The sequence below is a fragment of the Entelurus aequoreus genome, linkage group LG20 (assembly GCF_033978785.1).
Source record: "Entelurus aequoreus isolate RoL-2023_Sb linkage group LG20, RoL_Eaeq_v1.1, whole genome shotgun sequence".
Classification (NCBI taxonomy): domain Eukaryota; kingdom Metazoa; phylum Chordata; class Actinopteri; order Syngnathiformes; family Syngnathidae; genus Entelurus; species Entelurus aequoreus.
In genome coordinates, this window is record NC_084750.1 from 2,727,863 (window position 1) to 2,755,513 (window position 27,651).

The 27,651-nt window shown below is 38.0% G+C and overlaps 1 protein-coding gene across 8 annotated transcripts in view; it reads left to right on the plus strand.

Annotated features, from left to right (window-relative positions):
* ntrk1 (neurotrophic tyrosine kinase, receptor, type 1) overlaps nucleotides 1-27,651 on the plus strand; it is a 294,126-nt gene that overhangs the window by 47,706 nt on the left and 218,769 nt on the right. For 6 of the 8 annotated variants that reach the window (XM_062029186.1, XM_062029190.1, XM_062029194.1 and 3 more), the window contains one exon: nucleotides 6,648-6,733. Coding sequence is in view for 3 of the 8 variants with exons in the window: in XM_062029192.1 (XP_061885176.1) it covers nucleotides 6,668-6,733 (66 nt within the window). In the remaining 5 variants the exon portion in view is untranslated. Of the gene's footprint in view, nucleotides 1-6,647; nucleotides 6,743-27,651 lie in introns of all 8 variants that reach the window. The other 2 variants (XM_062029188.1, XM_062029191.1) reach the window with 1 other exon arrangement.

Here is a 27,651-nt window from a genome sequence, read left to right on the forward strand (position 1 = left end):
TCACAATTTTTAATATGGATAATTTACAGGTGCCATATGTAATAATTTCATGTCAAGTCATCATTAAATGGTCCTTATATGTCAAAAGGCATTAATACATAATGTTCTTTTCGAATACCTCTATAACTGATAGCAGTACTTCAGCTGGGATATGCTCATATAAAAATTAGATTTACAGCTTTGAAATATTGTTATTGTTTTCATTTTGATGCCCCGCCCTCCACCGTTAGACCAACTAAAAAGTCAGTGAGTGTGTCACATCCAGGTTGCCAGTTACACACCGCCATTTTCGTCTGGCTACTACCACTGGTAAAGTTACTAAACATGTCAGACCTTAGTAAATCTAAAAGGCGTCGTTACGATTCTCAACTCATGACAAAGCCAGGAACAAAACAAGGATTTGTGTCGGGGATGTCTTTGAAAGATGAAGACGATCGAAGGCGCAGAAGATTTTTTTCATCTGACGCCAAACTTGCGAATTTTCTCCTTGATAGGTAAGTGAGGCATTTACGTTTTCTTATTACTTGTAATAAATGGAAATGGACATTTCGTATGTAAACAATATTGTCCAATACAGTCTATGACCTTGTCTAACAAAGCTGGTATGTTCGTGCAACGAATGCTTAGCATGCTTGCCCGGTCAATGACACATCGACATGTAGGCTAACGGGGGAAATATATGCCCGTTAGCTTGTATGTCGATGTGTCATCCAACTCAGTGGTCCCCAACCGGCCCGGTACCGGTCCGCAGACCGATTGGTACCGGGCCGCACAAGAAATTAAAAAAATAAATAAATAAATACATTTATTTTTTATTTTTTATTAAATCAACATAAAAAACACAATATATACATTATATATCAATATAGATCAATACAGTCTGCAGGGATACAGTCCGTAAGCACACCTGATTGTATTTCTTTATGGAAAATTTAAAAAAAAAAAAATACCCCCCTCCCCCGGTCCGTGGGACAAATTTTCAAGCGTTGACCGGTCCACAGCTACAAAAAGGTTGGGGACCACTGATCCAACTGACAGGGCAAAATATATTTTCAACAAATAAAACCTATGTGAATATGGGTAGTGTCAGTGCCTATTTCGTTCTCAATATGCCGATAGGCTGAGGAAATGCTTTCCAACATTAGCACGGCTAATTGCGGTTCCTGGTACTGTATGTGCATCGGGCACATATACTTTGTGTTTTGACATGGTAGTAGGCTTTATGATTTATGCGTTACGTGGTTTTTGCGTAACATGGTTTGGCTCATAGAATTGCACTGTGCACTGAAAGATGGTGATGTGCGTGCATGGAAGAGAATGCAGTGCGTCAGGTTGGATGCAACATGAAGTTATGCTGAACAAAATATGGCGGTAATTTTATATTTGGCCTTGGCTTGCCATCAAAGTAGGCCGATGCGATATATTATATATTATTATATAATAATTATTTCGATGGTGGTCCATGCGGTCAAACTAGACATTTTAGCAGGGTAATGCCAACAATCTGTCCCGACACCTGACTAAAATATTGCTGCTTAACTTTACAAATACATTTGGCTAATCGACATCAGTAAAATGTGGCATAATTACTTAGTAAACCATCTTGCAAGAAGCATAAACAAGATAAACCTACGGCGTAGGACTCGTCAATTGACATTTGAAGTTCATTGGCGTAGGATTCGTATTCGGCTGCGTATCTGGCAACCTCAGTCATGGAGAGTGGGAGGGGAAGACAGCATTTTGACCATGATTGCAGTACCATTTCTGGCCACATTAATACACATGGCACCTTTAAAATTAATCACAATTTTGAATATGGATTGAACATAATTCATCATTGGTTTAGATTTGGATTAATCACAATTTTAAATATTGAATTATACTGTACATGATCAAGCACAATTTTAAATTTGGATTATACATGATTCATCACAATTTTAAATATTAGATGCTACTGTACATGATCAAGCACAATTTGAAATTTGAATTCTACATTAATAATACATTTTTTTAGTTAGGATAATAATCATGATTATCAGAATTTTGAATTCGGATTATTAATGATTAATCAGAATTTAGAATTTCAAGTAATGATGATGAATCACATTTTAAAATGTTTATTATACATGATAGAAAATGGATGGATGGATGATTAATCACAATTTTGAATTTTGAATAATCATAACCATTCACTGTTTAAAATTTGGATTATACATGATTAATCACAGTTTTAAATTGAGATTATACATGATTAATCACAGTTTTACATTTTTATTAATCATGACTAATCACAAATTATAATTTAGATTTATGATGATTAACCACCATTTTGAATTTGGAGTTATCACGATTAATCACAATTATGAATTTGAATGAATTAGAGTTAGTCACAATGTTCAATTTGCGGTTATAAAGATTCACAATTTTAAATCAGTATTAATCATGGTTAATCACAATTTGGGATAATCAAGATTAATCACAGTTATAGATTTGGATTGCTCATGATTAATCACAATTTTGAATTGAGATGAATAATTTTAAGTCACAATTTTTAATTTGGAGTAATCATGATTGATCCAAATTTTGAACTTGGATTAAACATGATTAATAACAGTTTTAAATTTGGATTGTGCATGATTAATCACAATTTTGAATTTGTATTAATCATGAATATATTACCAGCTTGTATGATTAAAATCAACTTTAATAAAAGCCCAATATTCAGACACAAATGCAGTTGTATTGTCATAAAGGAATTTAAAAAAAATATGTTTTACTTGACTGCACGTCATTTATTTATTTATTTCCTTCCTCCTCCCCCTTAAGGGATTCCTTAAGGGGGAGGAGGAGTGTTGGTCGCAGAGCTAGCGACCCCGTACCGGAGAAACCCTCCTAATACAGAAACCGCAAATATTAAACATTGAATTAGTAATCTAATTTTGATTTTAATCATATTCAATAAATATGTTTTTTTAAACATTTGTTTATAGAGTTTTTGGCATATACAGTCCATAAATACAATTAAATAATACATGTCAAATGTTTGTCCCGGAATACGGAATACAATGATTTGCTAATTATTTTGTTTAACCTATATTCAATTGAATAGACTGCAAAGACAAGATATTTAATGTTCGAACTGGAAAACTTTATTTTTTGCAAATATGAGCTCATTTGGAATTTGATGCCTGCCACATGTTTCAAAAAAGCTGGCACAAGTGGCAAAAAAGACTGAGAAAGTTGAGGAATGCTCAACCACTTATTTGGAACATCCCACAGGTGAACAGGCTAACTGGGAACAGGTGGGTGCCATGATTGGGTATAAAAGCAGATTCCATGAAATGTTAAGTCATTCACAAAAAAAGGATGTGGTGAGGGTCACCACTTTGTGAACAAATGCGTGAGCAAACAGTTTAAGAACAACATTTCTCAATGGGCTATTGCAAGGAATTTAGGGATTTCACCATCTACGGTCTGTAATATCATCAAAAAGTTCAGAGAATCTGGAGAAACCACTGCACGTAAGCGATGATATTACGGACCTTGGATCCCTCAGACGGTACTGCATCAAAAAGCGACATCAGTGTGTAAAGGATATCACTAAATGGGCTCAGGAACACTTCAGAAAACCACTGTCAGTAACTACGGTTTGTCGCTACATCTGTAAGTGCAAGTTAAACTCTACTATGCAAAGCAAAAGCCATTTATCAACAACACCCAGAAACGCTGCCGGCTTCGCTGGGCCTGAGCTCATCTAAGATAGACTGATGCAAAGTGGAAAAGTGTTCTGGTAAGAATTCCACCTGAAAAGCTTCAAAAATTGGTCTCTTCAGTTCCCAAACGTTTACAGAGTGTTGTTAAAAGGAAAGGCCATGTAACACAGTGGTAAAAATGCCCCTATGCCAACTTTTTTGCAATGTGTTGCTGCCATTAAATTTTAATTTAATGATTATTAAAATTAAGTTTCTCAGTTCGATCATTAAATATCTTGTCTTTGCAGTCTATTGAATATAAGTTGACAAGGATTTGCAAATCATTGTATTTTGTTTTTATTTATTAAAATGCATTATTTGTAGATGTACACATACAACACAAGCTAAAAAGCTAGCAAAAAACGTTAGCATGCTAATATAAGAGATGTTAGCATTCTTCCAAGATGGTGTTAAGTATCAAAAATTAAGATTTTTAAGTTTAAACATGCAAAATTAGCTAATAACTCAGCATAAAAACGTTAGTCTGCTAACGCTAGCATTATGACATAGGACAAGTAAGGATCCTTCTAAGATGGCGCTAAGTATTGAAAAATACACTATACTTAAGTGTAAACATACGAAATTAGTTAAAAAGCTACCATAAAATATTTGCATTTGAGCACGAGATTGAATAAGAGGAAATAATAAAATGAACTATTTTTAGGTGTCAACATACAAAATTAGCTTAAAAAAACTATCGTAAAACATTAGTATGCTAATATAAGAGACGTTAGCATATTTCCAAGATGACTACAAATTTTAAAAACCATGATTTTTAGGTGAAAACATACAAAATGAGCTAAAACCTAGAATAAACCATTGGCATGATAACGTTAGCAAGCTAGCACTTGACCGGATAAGAGGAAATACCTAAATGCACTATTTTTTAGTGTAAACATACGGAATTAGTTAAAAAGCTAGCATAAAACGTTAGCATGTTAATATAAGAGACTTTAGCCTATTTCTAAGATGGTGCCAAGTATCAAAAAACATGATTTTTAGGTCAAAACATAGATATTTAGCTAAAAAGTTAGTATAAGACGTTAGCATGCTAAGCACGTGAGAGGATAGGAAAAAATACCAACATGCACTATTTGTAGGTTTAAATCAGGGGTGCCCATTACGTCGATCGCGAGCTACCGGTCGATCGCGCAGGGTGTGTCAGTCGATCACCAGCCAGGCATTGAAAAAAATAGACCTAAAAATTAGCGATCATAAATCTTCCCTATGACGTTACTTGATTGACATTCAAGGCACCCGAGGATCTTGTGAGATGACGCTGGCTGCTGCCAGCTCAGTGTGAAGGAAAAAAAAAGGCCGTCATGAAGGCGAGAAACAGTTTTTATTCCAACCGTACCGTCAAAAGCCTAAAGACTGACCGCACAGTTCCTGTCTTCACAATAAAAGTGCTGCTCGATGCTGCCTGCGCTAACAAAATAAGAGTCTCCGAAAGCTAGCGCAAACAAGCCAGCAAGCCACGGAGTTTGCCGTCAATATATTTCTTGTGAAGTGTAAAAAAACGAGTATGGAAGCTGGACAAACAGGATGCCAAAACCAACCACTTCAATGTGGTATTGGACAGAAAGGAGGGCTTTTTTTTTCTCCTCCACGATGTAAAATTGAAAATGTGGAAGTTGTCAGCACTACTGTGAATCTTGTCTGATTACAATCCATGCAAATCATCAGAATCAGGTAATACACCAACTTATATTCTTGTCTTCATGAAAGATGGGAATCTATATGTTAAACATGCATGTATTTTGTACATCTTTAACATGTGAACAAAAACGGCAAAACAATTATATTTATGTGTATATATTTGTATATATATATATATAAATATATTAGGGCTGCAACAACTAATCGATTAAATCGATTATAAAAATAGTTGCCGATTAATTTAGTCATTGATTCGTTGGATCTATGCTATGCGCATGCGCAGAGGCAATTTATTTTTATTTTTTTATTTTTTTTATTTTAAATTATTATTTTTTTATAAACCTTTATTTATAAACTCCAACATGTACAAACAGCTGAGAAACAATAATCAAAATAAGTATGGTGCCAGTATGCTGTTATTTTTCAATAAAATACTGGAAAGGATAGAAATGTAGTTTGTCTCTTTTATCCGATTATTAATCGAAGTAATAATCGACAGATTAATCGATTATCAAATTAATCGTTAGTTGCAGCCCTAATATATAAATGAGGTAGATCACCTCGACTTGGTCATTTAAAAAGTAGCTCGCCTGCTGAAAAAGTGTGGGCACCCCTGGTTTAAATATACAAGTTTAGCTAAAAAGCTAGCAAAAAATGTTAGCATGCTAATGTTTTCAAAAGTATGCTAACAGTTAACATGCGTTTGCAGCATGTGAAAGGGTGCTTGCTTCGCAGCAGGCCCATAACAAACATAACAAAGAGGTGATGAATCATTAATCATCTTTTTATCAACAAGCCAAAACAACAACAATGACAAGCTTAACTCTTTTGCATACGCTGCTCTGCCAACACATGCACGCACACACACACACACACACACACACACACACACACACACACACACACACACACACACACACACACACACACACACACACACACACACACACACACACACACACACACACACACACACACACACACACACACACACCGGTCTCTCTGGTGCCCTCACAAACGATCATAAATCACAAAAAAACCTTACCTTTAACAACAACAGAGCTACAAAAATAAACATTAAAAAAAAAATTAAATCCACATTCTAATTTACTATGTCATTGACAAGAGACAGGAGCGGACATAGGGAATGGGAAGGACGGCCGGGTGTGTGTTCCTAGAAGGGATGCCACTGAAAGAAAGGTAGTGAAATTATTTTTCTTTGGCATCTTTTTCCAGAAAAGTCCGGTCTCAGCGCAATGAATGCTTGCTGCGGGACATGTCCGCCAAAGCTTCCTGTCTACCTGCCTCGCAGCTCCCTTCAGGTAAGAAAGGTGAAATATAACCAAAACAATTCATATTGCAACAAGTTTGGACATTAGTGGTTTCTGTAGAGATAACAACTATTCTGGGATACAAAACAATTGGATTTATTCTGTTGCTGCGTTTGTGTTTTGACAGCACTGTTAATGTAACATCCTGTGAACCATATAAGGGCGTAGCCGAGGGCATCATTTGTATAAAAATATATATATATATATATATATATATATATATATATATATATATATATATATATATATATATGTATGTATGTATGTATGTAGGTATGTAGGTATGTGTATGTATGTATGTATGTGTGTATGTATGTATGTATGTATGTATGTATGTGTATATATATGTATGTATGTATATATATATGTATGTATATATGTATGTATATGTATGTATGTATGTATATATATATATGTATATGTATGTATGTATGTATGTATGTGTATATATATATGTATATATATATATATATATATATATATATATATATATATATATATATATATATATATATATATATATATATATATATATATATATATATATATATATACTACCGTTCAAAAGTTTGGGGTCACCCAAACAATTTTGTGGAATAGCCTTAATTTCTAAGAACAAGAATAGACTGTCGAGTTTCAGATGAAAGTTCTCTTTTTTCTGGCCATTTTGAGCGTTTAATTGACCCCACAAATGTGATGCTCCAGAAACTCAATCTGCTCAAAGGAAGGTCAGTTTTGTAGCTTCTGTAACGAGCTAAACTGTTTTCAGATGTGTGAACATGATTGCACAAGGGTTTTCTAATCATCAATTAGCCTTCTGAGCCAATGAGCAAACACATTGTACCATTAGAACACTGGAGTGATAGTTGCTGGAAATGGGCCTCGATACACCTATGTAGATATTGCACCAAAAACCAGACATTTGCAGCTAGAATAGTCATTTACCACATTAGCAATGTATAGAGTGTATTTCTTTAAAGTTAAGACTAGTTTAAAGTTATCTTCATTGAAAAGTACAGTGCTTTTCCTTCAAAAATAAGGACATTTCAATGTGACTCCAAACTTTTGAACGGTAGTGTATATGTATATATATAGATAGATATACAGTATATATCTATATACTGTATATCTATCTATATATCTCTCTCTCTCTATATATATATATATATAAATATATATATATATATATGTAGACATATATATATATATATATATATATATATATGTATATATATATATGTATATATATATATATGTATATGTGTGTATACATTATATATATGTGTATGTATATGTTTATATATGTGCATATGTATGTAAATGGTAAATGGGTCGTACTTGTATAGCGCTTTTCTACCTTTTAAGGAACTCAAAGCGCTTTGACACTATTTTCCACATTCACCCATTCACACACACATTCACACACTGATGTATGTTTATGTATGTATATATTTATGTGTATATGTATAAATATTACATGAATAAATCAATAAAAACAGAGAATAATAGTAGTAATAATAGCAATAAATGAAATAAATTTAAAAAACACAATAAAAATAAACCTGAGAAGAGTTTAACATGATTTTATGAAAGATGGAATTAAACATATTTCGTACTAAAGTCAAATTTCGGGAAGCGGGAAAGCCAATGCATGTTATTTTTCCTTTGTTCAAATCAAAATGTTATACTTTATTTATCCAATTATGATACTAATGGATACTTTAATTGAAAAAATTAACAGTTATTGTATACGTTTTATTTACAGATTAATGGTCCCAGAAAATAAGAATATTGATGTGCATCTTTGTTATTAAGGGCCAGCCATGCTCCTTTTGCTTAAAAAGTTAATATCATAATTTTTTCTCCATGAAAACACTTCCTTGTGGTCTACATAACATGTGATGGTGCTTCTTTGGTCCACATGTTGCACAGATGATGTTTTACAGACCATCTTCAAGCCATTTTCTGACCCTCTCTTTTTGTGGGCGCTCTTATTTATGTGCCTCCACTTGGACAGCGTCTTCTCCCCGTCAGCCATGTTGTCATTTTTAGTGCTTCCATAGCGAGTCTACTGACAGATGTAAGTGAGAACTATACCCTACTGTGTGTTAGAAATGGCAACAGTGGTGTATGCATGTGCACATATGAGCCAGTCTGCCTTACAACAAGAGGATAGAGAAAAAGAAGGAACTTATTGACGACAATGGTGGCCTCCCGCAAGTACATTTTCTTCCATAAATTGAGCAAATACCAAATGTCTCGTTAGGAGGAAGTATGGAGGAAGGCAAGATTGTTTTATGAGTATCTCTGCCATGCCTACACGGTTGGATTTAAAATATTCGGGACTTTTGCAGATCCCAAAAACAAGCACCAATTCTTAAGTAAAGTTGGTTTGGCATAAAATATCCCTTAAAATAGCAGTAGAGTGTAAAAATGTGACTTTATATTCTTATTTGTGTTTCATTGTATCCATTAAACCAGTGTTTTTCAACCCTTTCTGAGCCAAGGCACATTTTTTTCATTGAAAAAATCCCAAGGCACACCACAAGCAGAAAACATAAAAACATTAACTCAGCAGCCGATATTGACAATAAAAAGTTGTTCTTGCAATTGTTGGATATAAACTCAAACAATAACCAACCATGCTTCACAATAGCTCTTGTCTCAAAGTAGGTGTACTGTCACGACCTGTCACATCACGCCGCGACTTATTTTGAAGTTTTTGGTGTTTTCCCGTGTGTAGTGTTTTAGTTCTTGTCTTGCGCTCCTATTTTTGGTGGCTTTTCCTGTTTTGTTGGTATTTTCCTGTCGCAGTTTCATGTCTTTGAACGATATTCCCCGCACCTGCTTTGTTTTAGCACTCAAGACTATTTAAGTTGTGCGGACGCTATCCTTCTTTGTGGGGACATTGTTGATGTTCATGTCATGTACGGATGTACTTTGTGGACGCCATCTTCTCCACACACAGTAAGTCTTTGCTGTCGTCCAGCATTCTGTTTTTGTTTACTTTGCAGCCAGTTCAGTTTTAGTTTCATTTTGCACAGCCATCCCTAAGCTTCAATGCTTCAGTGCCCTTTCCTAGCGGCACTCGCCTTTTGTTTATTTTTGGTTTAAGCGTTAGATACCTTTTTACCTGCACGCTGCCTCCCGCTGTCGCCTGCATATTGTGATCACGACAAACATCTACAAAGCAATTAGCGTTACGTGGATGCATATGCAAAAGTGCAATATATTTATCTGTACAGTAATCTATTTATTTATATCTGCACCTTATTGCTATTTTATCCTGCACTACCATGAGCTAATGCAACAAAATTTCGTTCTTATCTGTATTGTAAAGTTCAAATTTGAATGACAATAAAAAGGAAGTCTAAAGTCTAGGTCTAGTCTAAAGCTGCCTGCTGCCACCTACTGATACGGAAGAGTATCACACAGTTACGCTGCCGAGCTCTAAACCACACCGACACTCAACAACGGCAGATTTGCGGATTATAATTACTGGTTTGCAAAAAATCTTTTTAACCCAATTAGGTGAAATTACATAATCTCCCACGGCACACCAGACTGTATCTCAAAGGGCACGCTAGTGTGCCGCGGCACAGTGGTTGAAAAACACTGCATTAAACCATATCCAATTGTATTTATAATCCACAAAGTATGTGAAAATACCGTCTAAACATCACAAAATACCACAAATTCAGTGGGCTATTTGGAATATTTCGCTCTGTATATTTCCGGCAATTTCTGTAGATTCTACGTCACTGTAGTAACACTTCTGCATTCTGACCATATTATTAGATCAGTCATACTGGAAATACGCAAAGATTTTAAAGATATGTGCCGTTTATCATTAACAATCTTTATGGAAGACAAGAACACATATGTTTGGCTTTTTTATGCATTCTAAATGATAACTAAATATCTAACAATTGAGTCAACAGATGGAGGGTCCTCTGTTGCGCTCATTATACTCTCTAAAACAGTGGTTCTTAACCTTGTTGGAGGTACTGAACCCCACCAGTTTCATATGCGCATTCACCAAACACTTCTTTAGTGAAAAATAAAATGTTTTGTTTTTTTCAAATTCAAGAAAAAGTCATGTTTTTTTACTGGTGCACAAAATGAACCGTGCATGAACATCACCTTATTCAAAGAACAAAACCAACACAGTGCATGAACTCACAACAAATTACACACCTTACACACATTACCATGAATTGATTAACGTGGACCCCGACTTAAACAAGTTGAAAAACTTATTCGGGTGTTACCATTTAGTGGTCAATTGTACGGAATATGTACTGTACTGTGTAAACTGCACTGTTTCATATAATGTATTATTTTCCTTTGCAATCCACTAGTAAAAGTTTCAATCGATCAATCAAACAACCTGCAAATCAGATGGAAAATTAGAGGGAACATTGTTTGGGGGTATCCATAATACGCTGATAGGGAGAAGTTTTTATTTACACGATAAGTCGGATGTGTCTTGACCTCCGTGGCGGAGGCTCCGCCGAACCCCTGAGGCCGACTCACCGAACCCCTAGGGTTCGATTCGAACCCAGGTTAAGAACCACTGCTCTAAAAACATCCAGAAAGTGCCAAAAATACTCCATTTACATGTTGTCACCTGAAAATTAGCCAAATATGAGTGATATTGTTATTATAAGCGCCAACGCAGACGGACTATTTTAGCGGCACTTTGAAAGCAGTGAGCTAATGCTAGCTTGCGCTGCTATTGTTGACACACTGAGCCGGCGGCTGCTTCTGCTTGGTCTCAAACTTGCTAAAAGTAAATTCTAGATTATAATTCATGCATCGCTCACCTGCTAGTAGACAAATGTGGCCATGGACCGACAGGCTGGTCCACTTTCACATCCCCAGATATGGCTAAAAAGACGCTTCCTGCAGCAACTTTTTTTTAACCCTTAGTGAGGATTGTTATGAATCTTCATCTAAACGGAGTTATGTCAGCGTCCCGTCGGTCGGCATCCCAGAGAGAGTGGAAATATTACAGTAAGTGTTTGTTTTATTATGTTTTATTAAAGTTAGTTTGTATGTTTAGCACTTAGCATCGCTGCTAATTGCTATAGTGTCACAATAAAGCTACATCCGTTTAGCATTCGACTTCTAAAACTTATTGCTTCCTCTTTGTGTTCAGGATCAAAAATATAAGGTTGTGGATCACAATTTTTCCCCCAAGTAATCGTTGTTGGCTCTCACAAAGTCTGCTTGATTAGCATTGTTGTTGATGGGGAAGGGATCTGTGGTTCCTCCTCTACGTCACGGATAATGGGACTGGCTTCCTCATTATCTCTTAAAGTGGCTTGGGAATCTCCGTGAGATTGATACTATTTTGATCGTATCTATTTACTCGCAAACTTTGTAAGTCTTTTGGTGTCATACATCAGATATATATGATAATAGCTTCAATATAGAGGCAACTTGTTTTCCACTCTTTAACACTCTTTGCCGCTTTAAGAGCGAGCACATTGGCAGTTCTCCAGCAACCTCTTCATGCTTCAGTAATGTATTTTCCTTTGTTTGACATTCTACTTGACAAACACTCTAATGTTTTAAGGTGTGCATAAATAACCTGAACTAATGTACGTTGATGTATAAAAATAACATAATTAACGATAAAAATACTACATTCTACAACCCAAAGAGACTGGCATCAATGATAAAAATGCATACATACATACATATTTATTTATATATATATATATATACACACACCGTATTTTTCGGACTATAAGTCGCTCCGGAGTATAAGTCGCACCAGCCGAAAATGCATAATAAAGAAGGAAAAAAACATATAAGTCGCACTGGAGTATAAGTCGCATTTTTTGGGGGAAATGTATTTCATAAAACCCAACACCAAGAATAGACATTTGAAAGACAATTTAAAATAAATAAAGAATAGTGAACAACAGGCTGAATAAGTGTACGTTATATGACGCATAAATAACCAACTGAGAACGTGCCTGGTGTGTTAACGTAACATATTATGGTAAGAGTCATTCAAATAACTATAACATATAGAACATGCTATACGTTTACCAAACAATCTGTCACTCCTAATCGCTAAATCCCATGAAATCTTATACGTCTAGTCTCTTACAAGAATGAGCTAAATAATATTATTTGATATTTTACGGTAATGTGTTAATAATTTCACACATAAGTCGCTCCTGAGTATAAGGCGCACCGCCGGCCAAACTATGAAAAAAACTGTGACTTATAGTCCGAAAAATACGGTGTGTATATATATATATATATATATAATTTAGCACTGCCATGATGAGGCTGGGAGGCTACACTTTTAAGACCCCCGCTCCACCTGCATACACACACACACACACACACACACACACACACACACACACACACACACACACACACACACACACACACACACACACACACACACACACACACACACACACACACACACACACACACACACACACACTCTTGTATTTGTTACCTTCTTGAGACCTCCGAATAATGCCTACCTCTTTAGGACCACCCTTTATAGATATATCAAGATCTGTATTTACAACATAAATAATATGCACATACTATGCAAATATAAAAAAGCTTGTTGTGAAAAATTAGTTGGAATTTCACAAGAAAAAGGTCACAATTTCACGAGAAAAACTTTTGGCAGTATTATAATAAAATTCGTAATTTTACTCAATTTTACAAGAAAAACTGAACATTTGTGCAATATTATGATAAAAGTTGGAATTTTACTCAATAACAGTCGCAATTTTACAAGAAAAGCTTAGAATTTGGGCAATTTTATGAAAAGAGTCGTAATTTTACTCGACAAAGGTCACAATTTTATAAGAAAACTATAACATTTTGGCAATATTATAATAATAATTGGAATTTTACTTGGCAAAATTAGGACAAAAGTCATAATTTTACTTAAAAAATTTCACTATTGTACAAAAACAAAACAAAAATTAGCAATATTGTGATCAAACTCAGAATTGTATATAAATTGTATTGTATTGTATTTATATATATTATATATAAATGTCAACATTTTGCATTGAAAAGTAATAATTTTACATGAAAAAGTAATACTTTTATGAGAAAATATTGCAATATTACAGAAGCAGAAATAATATGAGAAATTGTTCCCAATTTCATAAGAAAAAAGTCAACACATTGTGAGAAAAAGACTGCTTTTAGTTATTTTTTTATTTGTATTTATTTTTTGTGTGTAATTGGTGTTTAATCTTCATTACCGTATTTTTCGGACTATAAGTTGCATTTTTTTTCATAGTTTGGCCGGGGGTGCGACTTATACTGAGGAGCGACTTATGTGTGAAATTATTAACACATTACCGTAAAATATCAAATAATATTATTTAGCTCATTCACATAAGAGACTAGACGTATAAGATTTCATCGGATTTAGCGATTAGGAGTGACAGATTGTTTGGTAAACGTATAGCATGTTCTATATGTTATAGTTATTTGAATGACTCTTACCATAATATGTTTCGTTAACACACCAGGCACGTTCTCAGTTGGTTATTTATGCGTCATATAACGTACACTTATTCAGCCTGTTGTTCACTATTCTTTATTTATTTTAAATTGCCTTTCAAATGTCTATTCTTGGTGTTGGGTTTTATCAAATCCATTTCCCCCAAAATGCGACTTATATATGTTTTTTTCCTTCTTTATTATGCATTTTCGGCCGGTGCGACTTATACTCCGGAGCGACTTATACTCTGAAAAATACGGTATTTACTTTAAGTTATTACAATATGTCTCTGTATACATATTTATTTAATTTTTTAAATTAATTTTGGCCAAAGAGTCCGCATTTCAATTTCTTACACACACTTGTTATTACATATGTTGACCAGAGGGTGAGCACTTTTAAAACCGACACATAGTCAATTTGAAAAATCCCTCCTTTTTGGGAACACCCTAATTTTGATAGATTTCACCACCAGGGGTGCAAATGAGATCTCTATTTTTTGTTTTTTGTAATGTGTTTAAGGCCGATCACAAACGAGTCACGTGCCGCACTTTGGGCAACCCAGAATGGGTTAACCCAGTTAATGGCCACTAAAGTCTTAGTACCGTAGTGTATTTGTTCATCATACGGTCACATATGGGACGCGGGTTGTCTTACGTCAGCGCCGGAAGTCGTAAAATCAGCTGTTCACCTGGCGGGTTTTTTGGGGATGAGTAGGGAAGTCCTTCTTTTGCTGCCGTCTTGTTTTATCATATATTGCTGCCTTTGCACCTGTCAATGTTTACTTTTGAATGCACATCAAATCAACAAAAAATTCTGACTTTGGAGCAATGTTCACAGACTCGAGTATTTGGCTCTCTATTAGATGCTATGGTTTTCCGTATTGGGAACATGATTTGAAAGGTACTTTTCCTTGTTGATGTCTCAAGTAGGGTAGAAATACAAGAACACACACACGCACACACACACACACACACACATCTTCCTCATCTGCTAGAGAGCTAGGGAGACAGTGAAGTACCACTTGAGGCGTATGTGCTATTATTACGACGGTGCGTTCAGGGCCCGAGCCCCTGAAGTAGTGCACTCAGTTAGGAGCTGTAATGTAGATTCCATTTCAGACGCTTTTAGGCTCAAGCAGGTCTTCCTCGTTGGATGTTCCCACACACACACTCACTCTGCTCATCCTCTCCCATCGCCCCTTACTCCTCTCCTTCATCCATCTGTCCTTCCTTCATCCTCCCATCTTCATCCTGACCCCCACCCCTCGTCCCCCGGGGAACACTGCAAACTGCTTATTCAACAGCCGGCCGCCATGAAGATATGTAATGACATTTTGGAAGGCAAAGAGGCCTGTGTGGTTTTTAATTCATATTTAATGGCCGTCAGGCTAACCGTCCTAAATGGGAGAGAGACTGCTGCTCCACTTAAGGCTGAGAGCCGTCTGCTTGTGGATGTTGGACCGACTGCTGCTCCTTCCTCAGCTACTTCTACCAATAAAAACAATAACATTTCATATGATTTGTGTTTCTCAAAGTGCTTCAGAAGGGGGAAAGACAATTAAGAAAGTATAATAATAATAACTACAGTTTATGCAATTCCGCTAGTAATTACGTGTGAATGCCTCAATCATTGCTGAAGCGGAATTTTAAAAGCTGAAGGACTGCAGAATTAATTCTGAAAAAAGTCTGAAAAAACAGTAGGAATGGCTTGAAAATTGAAGAGCTGAAGCTCAACTGAAATGTTAGTGGAATGTAGAATAAATTAAAAAGTACCAATGATTGTCACACAATGTGGTGAAGTTAACCTCTGCATTTGACCCATCCCCTTGTTCACCCCTTGGGAGGTGAGGGGAGCAGTGAGCAGCAACGGTGGCCGCGCCCGGGAATCATTTTTGAGGATTTAACCCCCAATTCCAACCCTTAATGCTGAGTGCCAAACAGGGAGGCAATGAGTCCCATTTTTATAGTCTTTGGTATGACTCGGCCGGGGTTTGAACTCATGACCTACCGATCTCAGGGCGGACACTCTAACCACAAATGGTGGAAACAGTTTAACTGTGAAATAGTTTGAATCTGAAAGATCGGAAACTGTACTGAAACGTACTACGAATATAACAATCATAAATGTATGTCGTAATAGTTTGAATTAAACTATTGGACTCAAAGTTGCCAAAAAGAGATTTGTTCTTCTGCTCCCTTCCGGGATACGGACCCACATTACTCGGATAAAATGTATGGGTGTTATCCTCTTGACCAAACAGTCTAGTTGCCAAAATGATGTCCATATTTGGTTGTTAAAGGGAGCAATTCAACCATTGAAGATGACATGTGTTTACCCAGAGTTCCATGGGTAGACACAATCGACTCAATCGGTCAAAGTCCCTAGGAGGAGTTTGTTAAAGTACGACCCCTGTTTTTTGCCGAAAAATGGCCGACGGAAACCAAGATGACCAGAGGGGGGAGCTCTTCAAATTTTTACAAACACTTATTTCATATGTTGACCAGAGGGGGAGCTCTTTTAAAACTGACACACAGTCAATTTGAAAAATCCCTCCTTCTTGGGACCACCCTAATTTTGATAGATTTCACCACCAGTGGTGCAAATGAGATCTTTATTTTTTGTAATGTGCTTAAGGCCGATGACAAACGAGTCACGTGCCGCACTTTGGGCAACCCAGAATGGGTTAACCCAGTTATTGGCCACCATAGTCTTAGTACCGTAGTGTATTTGTTCATCCTACGGTCACATATGGGACGCGGGTTGTCTTACGTCAGCGCCGGAAGTGGTAAAATCAGCTGTTCACCTGGCGGGTTTTTTCGGGGATGAATAGGGAAGTCCTTCTTTAGCTGCCGTCTTGTTTTATCATATATTGCTGCCTTTGCACCTGTCAATGTTTACTTTTGAATGCACATCAAATAAACAACAAATCCTGACTTTGGAGCAATGTTCACAGACTTTAGTATTTGACTCTCTATTAGATGCAATGGTTTTCCGTATTGGGACCATGATTTTGGTCCTGACTTGTTCACCGGTCTTCATATAGAAGGTACTTTTCCTTGTTGATGTCTCAAGAAGTATTGAAATACAATAACACACACACACACACACACACACACACACACACACACACACACACACACACACACACACACACACACACACACACACACACACACACACACACACACACACACACACACACACACACCTTCCTCATTTACTAGAAAGCTAGGAAGACAGTGAAGTACCACTTGAGGCTCTCTAGATATGGGTTCTTGAGACTTTTATGTGCGTCCCGTCATGCTGGACGTCTCCAGCAATTTCCCTGGCGCTACTTGAAACTGGTGGGAGAGGCTAATTTTTTCAAATTTTTAAAGTGGCGCTCGAGAGACAATTTTAAAATGTCATTTTTGAGACCCCCAAAATATAAAAATTTTCAAATTTGGGGAGTTTTCGCACATGTTAAAGGCCTCAAAAAGGGGTCTTAACCGGGAGAAAAATCATAATAATAATGATATTACAAATCAGAGCAATTTTAATAGGGCCCTTGCGGTGCGGTGCCTTCTCCACTGCTCGGGCCCTAATAATCAGGGATGTACCGATCAGAGATGTACGCTGATGATTCCGTTACCGATGAGTGAGATTGGCCGATACAAATACCGATACCTATAGAGTTGAATTTGGGTCTTTAGGATAGGATAGGATGGACTTGATTCATCCCACAAACAGGAAATTATGTGGTTGCGGTGCACCCAAGTGGATCCAAAAGGTCGCACAAAAGCACCAAAAAAGCGGCGCAGAATCAAGAAAGTGCTGTGCTGTAGGGTCCGAACCAAAAGGCAATCAACACAAGAAAACAAGAGGGGAACATCAAGAACACGAAAGAACATCCATCCATCCATCTTCTTCCGCTTAGCCGAGGTCGGGTCGCGGGGGCAGCAGCCTAAGCAGGGAAACTCAGACTTCCCTCTCCCCAGCCACTTCGTCCAGCTCTTCCCGGGGGATCCCGAAGCGTTCCCAGGCCAGCCGGGAGACATAGTCTTCCAACGTGTCCTGGGTCTTCCCCGTGGCCTCCTACCGGTCGGACGTGCCCTAAACACCTCCCTAGGGAGGCGTTCGGGTGGCATCCTGACCAGATGCCCGAACCACCTCAACTGGCTCCTCTCGATGTGGAGGAGCAGCGGCTTTACTTTGAGCTCCCCCCGGATGGCAGAGCTTCTCACCCTATCTCTAAGGGAGAGCCCCGCCACCCGGCGGAGGAAACTCATTTCGGCCGCTTGTACCCGTGATCTTGTCCTTTCGGTCATAACCCAAAGCTCATGACCATAGGTGAGGATGGGAACCTAGATCGACCGGTAAATTGAGAGCTTTGCCTTCCGGCTCAGCTCCTTCTTCACCACAACGGATCGATACAGCGTCCGCATTACTGAAGACGCCGCACCGATCCGCCTGTCGATCTCACGATCCACTCTTCCCTTACTCGTGAACAAGACTCCAAGGTACTTGAACTCCTCCACTTGGGGCAGGGTCTCCTCCGCAACCCGGAGATGGCACGAAAGAACATGTAAAAAATAAATAAATAATATATATTTATATTTGTGTATGTATGTATGTACTGTATGTGTGTGTGTGTGTATATATATATATATATATATATATATATATATATATATATATATATACACTGTTAAAAAAAATTAAAGGAACACTTTAAAAACACATCTGATTTCAATGGTGAAAAAAAAAATGTCGGATATCTATACTGATATGGACAGTTTAATGTCTCAGGAACAAAAGGATGCCACATCTTTTGATAGAAATACAAGTTTTCAGCCTCCAGAGGGCTCAGTATATAGACACCCCAAAAATCAAAGTGAAAAAATGATGTGGCAGGCTCGTCCATTTTGCCTAAATTCAATTTCTGCAACTCAAAATTATTTTCAATATCTTGTGTGGCCTCCACGTGCTTGTATGCATGCTTGACAACGTCGCGGCATGCTCCTAATGAGACCACGGATGGTGTCTTGTGGGATGTCCTCCCAGATCTGTCTAAGGGCATCAGTGAGCTCCTGTAAAGTCTGAGGAGCAACCTGGCGGCGTCTGATGGACCGAAACATTATGTCCCACAGGTGTTCTATCGGGTTTAGATCAGGAGATCGTGAGGGCCATTCAATTGTGTCAATTCCTTCATCCTCCAGATACTGTCTGCATACTCTTGCCACATGAGGCCGGACATTGTCGTGAACCAGGAGGAACCCAGGACCTACTGCACCAGCGTAGGGTCTGACCATGGGTGCAAAGATTTCATCCCGATACCTAATGGCAGTCAGACTGCCGTTCTCTAGCCTGTAGAGGTCTGTTGGTCCCTCCATGGAAATGCCTCCCCAGACCATCACTGACCCACCACCGAACGGGTCATGCTGAATGATGTTGCAGGCAGCATAGCGCTCTCCTTGGCTTCTCCAGACACTTTCACGTCTATCACAGGTGCTCAGGGTAAACCTGCTTTCATCTGTGAAAAGCACAGGGCGCCAGTGGCGGACTTGCCAATTCTGGTGTTCTATGGCAAATGCCAATGGAGCTCCACAGTTCTGAGCAGTGATCACAGGACACACTACAGAACGTCGTGCCCTGAGGCCACCCTCGTGAAGTCTGTTTCTGACTGTTTGGGCAGAGACATTCACACCAGTAGCCTGCTGGAGGTCATTCTGTAGGGCTCGGGCAGTGCTCAACCTGTTCCTCCTTGCACAAAGCAGCAGATATTGGTCCTGCTGCTGGGATGAAGACCGTCTACGGCCCTGTCCAGCTCTCCTAGAGTAACTGCCTGTCTCCTGGAATCTCCTCCATGCTCTGGAGATTATACTGGGAGACACATCAAATCTTCTTGCAACAGCACGCATGGATGCTCCATCCTGGAGGAGTAGGACAATCTGCCAACTTCAGGAGGGTTAAGAAATCGCCTCATGCTCCCAGTCGTGATAATGACTCTAGCTAAAGCCAACACCTGTGGAAAAACAGTTAAAAAAGATCAAGAGGAAGGAACTTGAAATGGCCTCCACCTGCAAAACCAGTCCTGTTTTGGGTGCCATCTCGTTGTTGCCCCTCTAGTGCACCTGTTGTTAATTCCATCAACACCAATGCAGCTGAAACTGATTAACAACCCCCTCTGCCACCTACCTGACCAAAACCTTATCAGAAAAGTGCAATTGAATTCATGTCATACCCTGATAAAAAACTGTTCCTTTAATTTTTTTGAGCAGTGTATATATAGGTGCCGACCGAGATGCTGGTGCAGTTTTACTCAGCCATCATAGAGTCCATCCTGACCTCCTCCATCACAGTGTGGTTCCCCGGCGCCACAGTCCAGGATAAGAATAGACTGCAGCGCATCGTACGTGCTGCTGAGAAGGTGATTGGCTGCAAGCTCCCATCCCTCCAGGACTTGTTCTCCTCCAGGACCAGGAGGCGTGTGGGTCGGATCACAGCTGACTCTTCTCATCCTGGACACACACTATTCTCCCCTCTCCCCTCAGGCAGGAGACTACGCTCCATCCAGACCCACACCTCCCGCCACCTGAACAGTTTTTTCCCCTCGGCCATCAGGCAAATGAACAATAACTCCTAACAGCAGCTCCTTGAATTCCTTGAATCCCTTCTAAGTCTATCTGATAGCTCAGTCACAGCTCTTTTTATTACGAAATATGTGTTATATGTGTTTTATGTCGCACGTTTGCACCAAGAAAAATTCCTAGTTTGTGAACCCGTTCTCAAACAATGGCAATAAAACGATTCTGATTCTGATATATATATATATATTAGGGCTGCAACAACTAATAGATTAAATCGATTAAAATCGATTATTAAAATAGTTGCCGATTAATTTAGTCATCGATTCGTTGGATCTATGCTATGCGCGTGCGCAGAGGTTTTTTTATTTTTATTTTTTTTAATAAACCTTTATTTATGAACTGCAACATGTACAAACAGCTGAGAAACAATAATCAAAATAAGTATGGTGCCAGTATGCTGTTTTTTTTTCAATAAAATACTGGATAGGATAGAAATGTAGTTTGTTTCTTTTATCCGATTATTAATCGAAGTAATAATCGACAGATTAATCGATTATCAAATTAATCGTTAGTTGCAGCCCTAATATATATATATATATATATATATATATATATATATATATATATATATATATATATATATATATATATATATATATACAGGCAAAAAGTTTGGACACACCTCCTCATTCAATGCGTTTTCTTTATTTTCATGACTATTTACATTGTAGATTGTCACTGAAAGCATCAAAACTATAAGTGAACACGTGGAGTTATGTACTTAACAAAAAAGGTGAAATAACTGAACTTCAAAATAGCCAACCTTTGCTCTGAATACTGCTTTGCACACTCTTGGCATTCTCTCGATGAGCTTCTAGCACATCTGTGAAGTGAAAACCATTTCTGGTGACTACCTCTTGAAGCTCATCGAGAGAATGCCAAAAATGTGCAAAGCATTGATCGTAGACAGGCTGACAAGGTATATGGCTGGACATTGGATGAAAAGGAGGACTGTAGTTTGACTTTTAATCTTGGTGATTGTCTCTTATGTTGTTTGAAGATGGTGACTGATGTGACTTGTGGCTGTGAAGGTGTCGTCCTTTGTTGTAGGGTAGAAACAAAGCCAACTCTGGGTTCCCTGTGCTCTGTCTGGAGATGTGATTGTTGAATGGAGTTCACATCTGGTGGTTTATAACGTGTTTCATTCCATGTTGATGGCTGTTGGTGTGGTGATTCGACTTTTATTTGACTTTTCTCTTCGGCCTGAGTGGCTATGTATTCCTATGTGTGCTCTAATGTGTCAACTGAATGTTCAAACAACTGCTTGATGTGAAGATAGGAGCTGCTTCGATCACTTTCTTCAACAGCGGCTTCCAGGACCTCTGCGAGTTTTGCATGTGCTCGGTGGAGGAAGCTTTTGACCTCGTTGAAGCACGTGTCCGTATTGAGTTTATTGTGCTATCCATTATTTGTTCCCATGTATTGTCTTCTGCGTTAAAGTCATCGTTTTACTATGCCGCCCTCGATATGTAGGACTATCTTGGCTTTACCCTAACATCTTTTCTTGATCAAATATTCTGGAAAAACCACAGGTTTATTGACCGTAAAAAGGGTAAAACTGAAAACATACAAGCAGAAAGGATGCTTACATTAAAGACATGCACACATGGCCAATTACACACACAAGCATTCTCCAATAACAAATGTATTATGTTGTGTAATAAACTTAAATGGATAGAGAAACTACAGCAACGTAGCTTACTATGCCAACCTTCACTTCAAAGTATGAAATTACAAAAATTAGCATGACTGACATTTTTGCCATAAAACGTCCCAAATTACATCCTAGCCAACAAATATTACACCACAATCAAATATTACCATGCTACTCAACGATATTATATTCAGGCTCAAAAATAGAAGTTTCTAGGATCATCATTTGTCCCAAAGTAGTATTTGTTGTCGCTCATCAAGTCTGCCATGATTAGTAGTTTTGTTGTTGTTGTTGTTGAAGGACGTTGTGATGCGTCTGTGAAATTAACACGCCGCTGTATGCTTAAAATGATCAAAATATATAAATATTATGTTGTTATGAATGTTATTACATTACATATATACTTACAGCATGTCAATAAAACTTTGATGGAGTTTTTTTGGATGTTTCAGAGCGGTTTACAGGCGGAATAGAGCGACTCTCATTACTTCGTTAGCTGACACTTGTTAGGATTTATTCACGATTTAGAATGCATAACAAAAATAAAAACGTGTTCTTGTCTTACATAAGGATTGCGAATGATAGAAAAAAATCCCCCCAAAGGTTTTTTGATTGATTGAAACTTTTATTAGTAGATTGCACAGTACAGTACATATTCCGTACAATTGACCACTAAATGGTAACACCCGAATAAGTTTTTCAACTGGTTTAAGTCTGGGTCCACATTAATCAATTCATGGTAATGCAGTTTCCCTTTAAAAAAATATACATAAGTAAACTTAAACTAGGAAGTAAATGTTTATATACAATGTTACCCAGAATTCTTCGCGATTTTGACAGGAAGTGGCGTGTTCAGAATTTTTTTTTTTCAGGGGTGGCATCCATACAACAGTTATTCCACCCCAGTAGCAGTTGTAGCTACTATTGTAGTGTAACATTTATTCAGTCTGTTTCTTCTTATTTAAGTATGGAAAGTATTTAATGTTATGCATTAATTCTTACGAGATCACATTACTAATAATTTCAAGTAACACATTTGTTGTATTTTTTAAAAATTCATTTTATCTATACAGTCCTGCACTTTGGTTGTTTCCTGTTGTTTCCGTGGGCCTGAATAGGGAACAGTCTGGGAGGAGGAAATGGAAAAATGAGAGCGGCAGATTTGTAAACGTGCTGATTTGTGTGTGTGTGTGTGTGTGTGTGTGTGTGTGTGTGTGTGTGTGTGTGTGTGTGTGTGTGTGTGTGTGTGTGTGTGTGTGTGTGTGTGTGTGTGTGTGTGTGTGTGTGTGTGTGTGTGTGTGTGTGTGTGTGTGTGTGTGTGTGGCGCTCGAATAAAGTGGAGTCAAGCGTGTCCTGCTGTTGTGGTGCTTTTAGCAACTCTAACCCTTCCTTTAACCCACAGCCACAAAAGTGGGTGAGAGACAAAATAATAGGGTGACTGTAGCTCACCACGGTTATTACCGCCAAGTATGGAGCGAACCTTCTTGTAAGACAATTGCTGAAATCAAACAATATTGCAAAGTATTGAGCGTTTACAGTACGTCAGAAAAAATACAAATACACTATGTCAACTTTCCTCTTTAATAAAGTCAAATTGTAACATTCATAAACCTTTTTTAGATTAGGTCCTCATTCAAATCCACGCATTACATTGCTGGCTACAGAATAATTGGAAATATTACACGGTGTGCCTTTAAGAGTATTTGCACAACAAATGACCTGGGCTGAGTAGAACCGGGATGACAGTGGAATAACTAAAGATGGTGGTACTGACATATCATTCAAAACAGATGAATGCGCCGGTTCTTGAGTTGGCACTTTAAACACGCTTGTGTAAAAAATTGTAGCTATAACTAGAATTTGTGTGTGAATGCCCTATGTGCACAAGCTGCCGATACGCCTGAGCAGAACTGAAGTGCTTGAATGTCCAGGGTGAGTGGAGTGTGGATGTTGGAACGGTTCAAATCGGTTGAGAAATGTGGGATATGGAGAGTTTTGTATATTGCCTATTCGTTTTCAATGGGGGGGATATCCCTGGTAATTCCGGGTACTCAGGGAATTTTGGGAAAGGGACAGCATGTTTTGCGTTCGACATATGTGAAAAGCATGTGGGTGGACGGAATAGGGTTTAAAAAATTAGAAACATTTTGAAAAATGTTCCCATTGATTTGAATGGGGATTTCCTAACAATTTGGACATTACTAGAAAAACGGGAATTTTTGAAAATATGGGTTGGTGTTGGAATTTTTCAAATCGGTTGAAAAATGTTGCCTTTTAACAGTTTGAATTGAGAATGGGTATTTTGGAATTTCGGAAAAAAACTGGAATTTTTATGAAATGTTTACTTTTGTTGTCCCAATTAAGAAAAATGTTTTGAAGGTGTAATGGTCAAAAACGGTTAAAAAATGTGGACTGTAAAAAATTTCCAAGAAGAGGACTTTTTTTTTTTTAACTGAGATGTGTGTGGATGGTTGGAATCGCTTGAGAAATGTGGAAATTGTGCGAGAGTGTTTTGCATATAACCCATCAGGCTTAGTAAATAGGTTAAATGGGTGTATTTTAGAATTGTGTGCGGTACTATTAGACCTTTTTTATTATGTCCACATAGTTCAAAGGGCAAGTTGTGTCTTTTTGTACCACATATTTTAACGTTCTATGTTGGTTTTTGAAAAATTGGACCATGATTTTAAAATGTTGTCCAAATTAGTACCTACAGTCGCGATCAAATGTTTACATACACTAGTAAAGAACATAATGTCATGGCTGTCTTGAGTTTCCAATAATTTTGACAACTCTTATTTGTTTGTGATAGAGTGATTGGAGCACATACTTGTTGGTCACAAAAAACATTCATGAAGTTTGGTTCTTTTATGAATTTATTATGAGTCTACTGAAATGTGACCAAATCTGCTGGGTCAAAAGTATACATGCAGCAATGTTAATATTTGGTTACATGTCCCTTGGCAAGTTTCACTGCAATAAGGCGCTTTTGGTAGCCATCCACAAGCTTCTGGTTGAATTTTTGACCACTCCTCTTGACAAGTTCTTCAGGACAACCTAAAATCATCAGCCCGGAGGTTGGGTCTTGGGCGCAGTTGGGTGTTCCAACAGCACAATGACCCCAAACACACGTCAAAAGTGGTAAAGGAATGGCTAAATCAGGCTAGAATTAAGGTTTTAGAATGGCCTTCCCAAAATCCTGACTTAAACGTGTGGACAATGCTGAAGAAACCAGTCCATGTCAGAAAACCAACAAATGTAGCTGAACTGCACCAATTTTGTCAAGAGGAGTGGTCAAAAATTCAACCAGAAACTTGCCAGAAGCTTGTGGATGGCTACCAAAAGTGCCTTATTGCAGTGAAACTTGCCAAGGGACATGTAACCAAATAATAACATTGCTGTATGTATACTTTTGACCCAGCAGATTTGGTCACATTTTCAGTAGACCCATAATAAATTCATAAAAGAACCAAACTTCATGAATGTTTTTTGCGACCAACAAGTATGTGCTCCAATCACACTATCACAAAAAAATAAGAGTTGTAGAAATTATTGGAAACTCAAGACAGCCATGACATTATGTTCTTTACAAGTGTATGTAAACTTTTGATCGCGACTGTATATAGGGAGTCTGTGCTAAGATCACTGTTGTATTGCAGGTGGTCAGTGCTAATTGCTGTGGAACCCCTGATCAGCTTTTAAAGCATGTTGCAATGTCTCCAGTTTCATTTTTTCTTTTAACAAATTTGAGACAAATTGCGAGCTATAGTTTGGTCACCCTGAATTAAGCAATCCTCTGGCGTACTACTACATGGAGCCCGAAACACACCTTCAAATCGTTCAGCATCTGAGTGGGGTGGCACCTGGGGTGGCCTATCAAGATTCAAGATTGTTTATTGTCATATGCACAGTTAAACAGACAGTTTGCCGTACAATGAAAATCTTACTTTGCTAGTCCACCCTTCAACAAGTCGCACGGTACTTAGCTAAAATAAAATGTATATACAAGGCACAGTAAGTAACATAACATTATTGCACATTCTGATTGACAGTCAACAGTATAAATATGGAGGTGAAAGATGATCAGATTATAGGGGTGGCACGTGCCGCCACCTAGACGCGCCACTGTTGACAGGATCAGGAAGTAGGTCCCAGTTCCGCGGGACTACAACAATTGTGTCGTTTGTGTCATGACCTGTGCCCAAGGTCACGTCTTGTTTTGTGGTTGTTTTTTGTGTTTGGTGTTTGTTTCCTGTTTGGCACTCCTATTTTAGGTTCAGCTTCCTGTGATGTGTCTCACCTGCAGAACATTCTCCACACTTGCCTCTGGTTAGCAATTAGTGTTCACACCTGCTGCCAACTCGAATCAGAGAGCTATATACAGTATATGCCAGCCTTTCTTCGTGTTGCGTGAGTACTAAATGTGTATGATAATGATGATGATTCAAGTTTGTCATGCCATGCTATGCTGAAGACATTTAAAGGTGCCATATGGAATAATTTCATGTCGCGTCATCAATAAATGGCCCTGATATGTCAAAGGGCATTAATAAATCATGTTCTTTTGAAATACCTCTATAACTGATAGCAGTAGTTCAGCTGGGATATGCTCATTTCAAAATTAGATTTACAGCCCCGAAATCTTTTTTTTTCCTTCATTTCGATGCCCGTCCCTCCACCGTTTGACCAATTAGAAAGCCTGTGAGTGTGTCACATCCAGGTTGCCAGTTACGCACCGCCACCTTCATCGAACTACTGCCACTGATAAAGTTACTAAACATGTCAGACCTTAATAAATCTATGAGGTGTCGTTACGAGTATTTGTATCAGGGGGTGCCTATGAAAGATGGAGACGATTGAAGGCGGAGAAGGTTTTTTCATCTGACGCCGAACTTGCTAATTTCATCCTTGATAGGTAAGTCAGTCCAGTAATGTTTTATGCGACGCTAATGAGTGACGCGACAAGATGGCGCCAGCTTGTTCGGCGAGTCGTCTGTCTCAAAGCCTCTGTTTTTTGTTTGCTGTAGCCTCATTTTTATGCACTTACTGGGATGTCTCTGCTCTACTGTGCTATGATCGCCAAGCACTGTTTAATATCCGAGCTCAAAACTTTAGC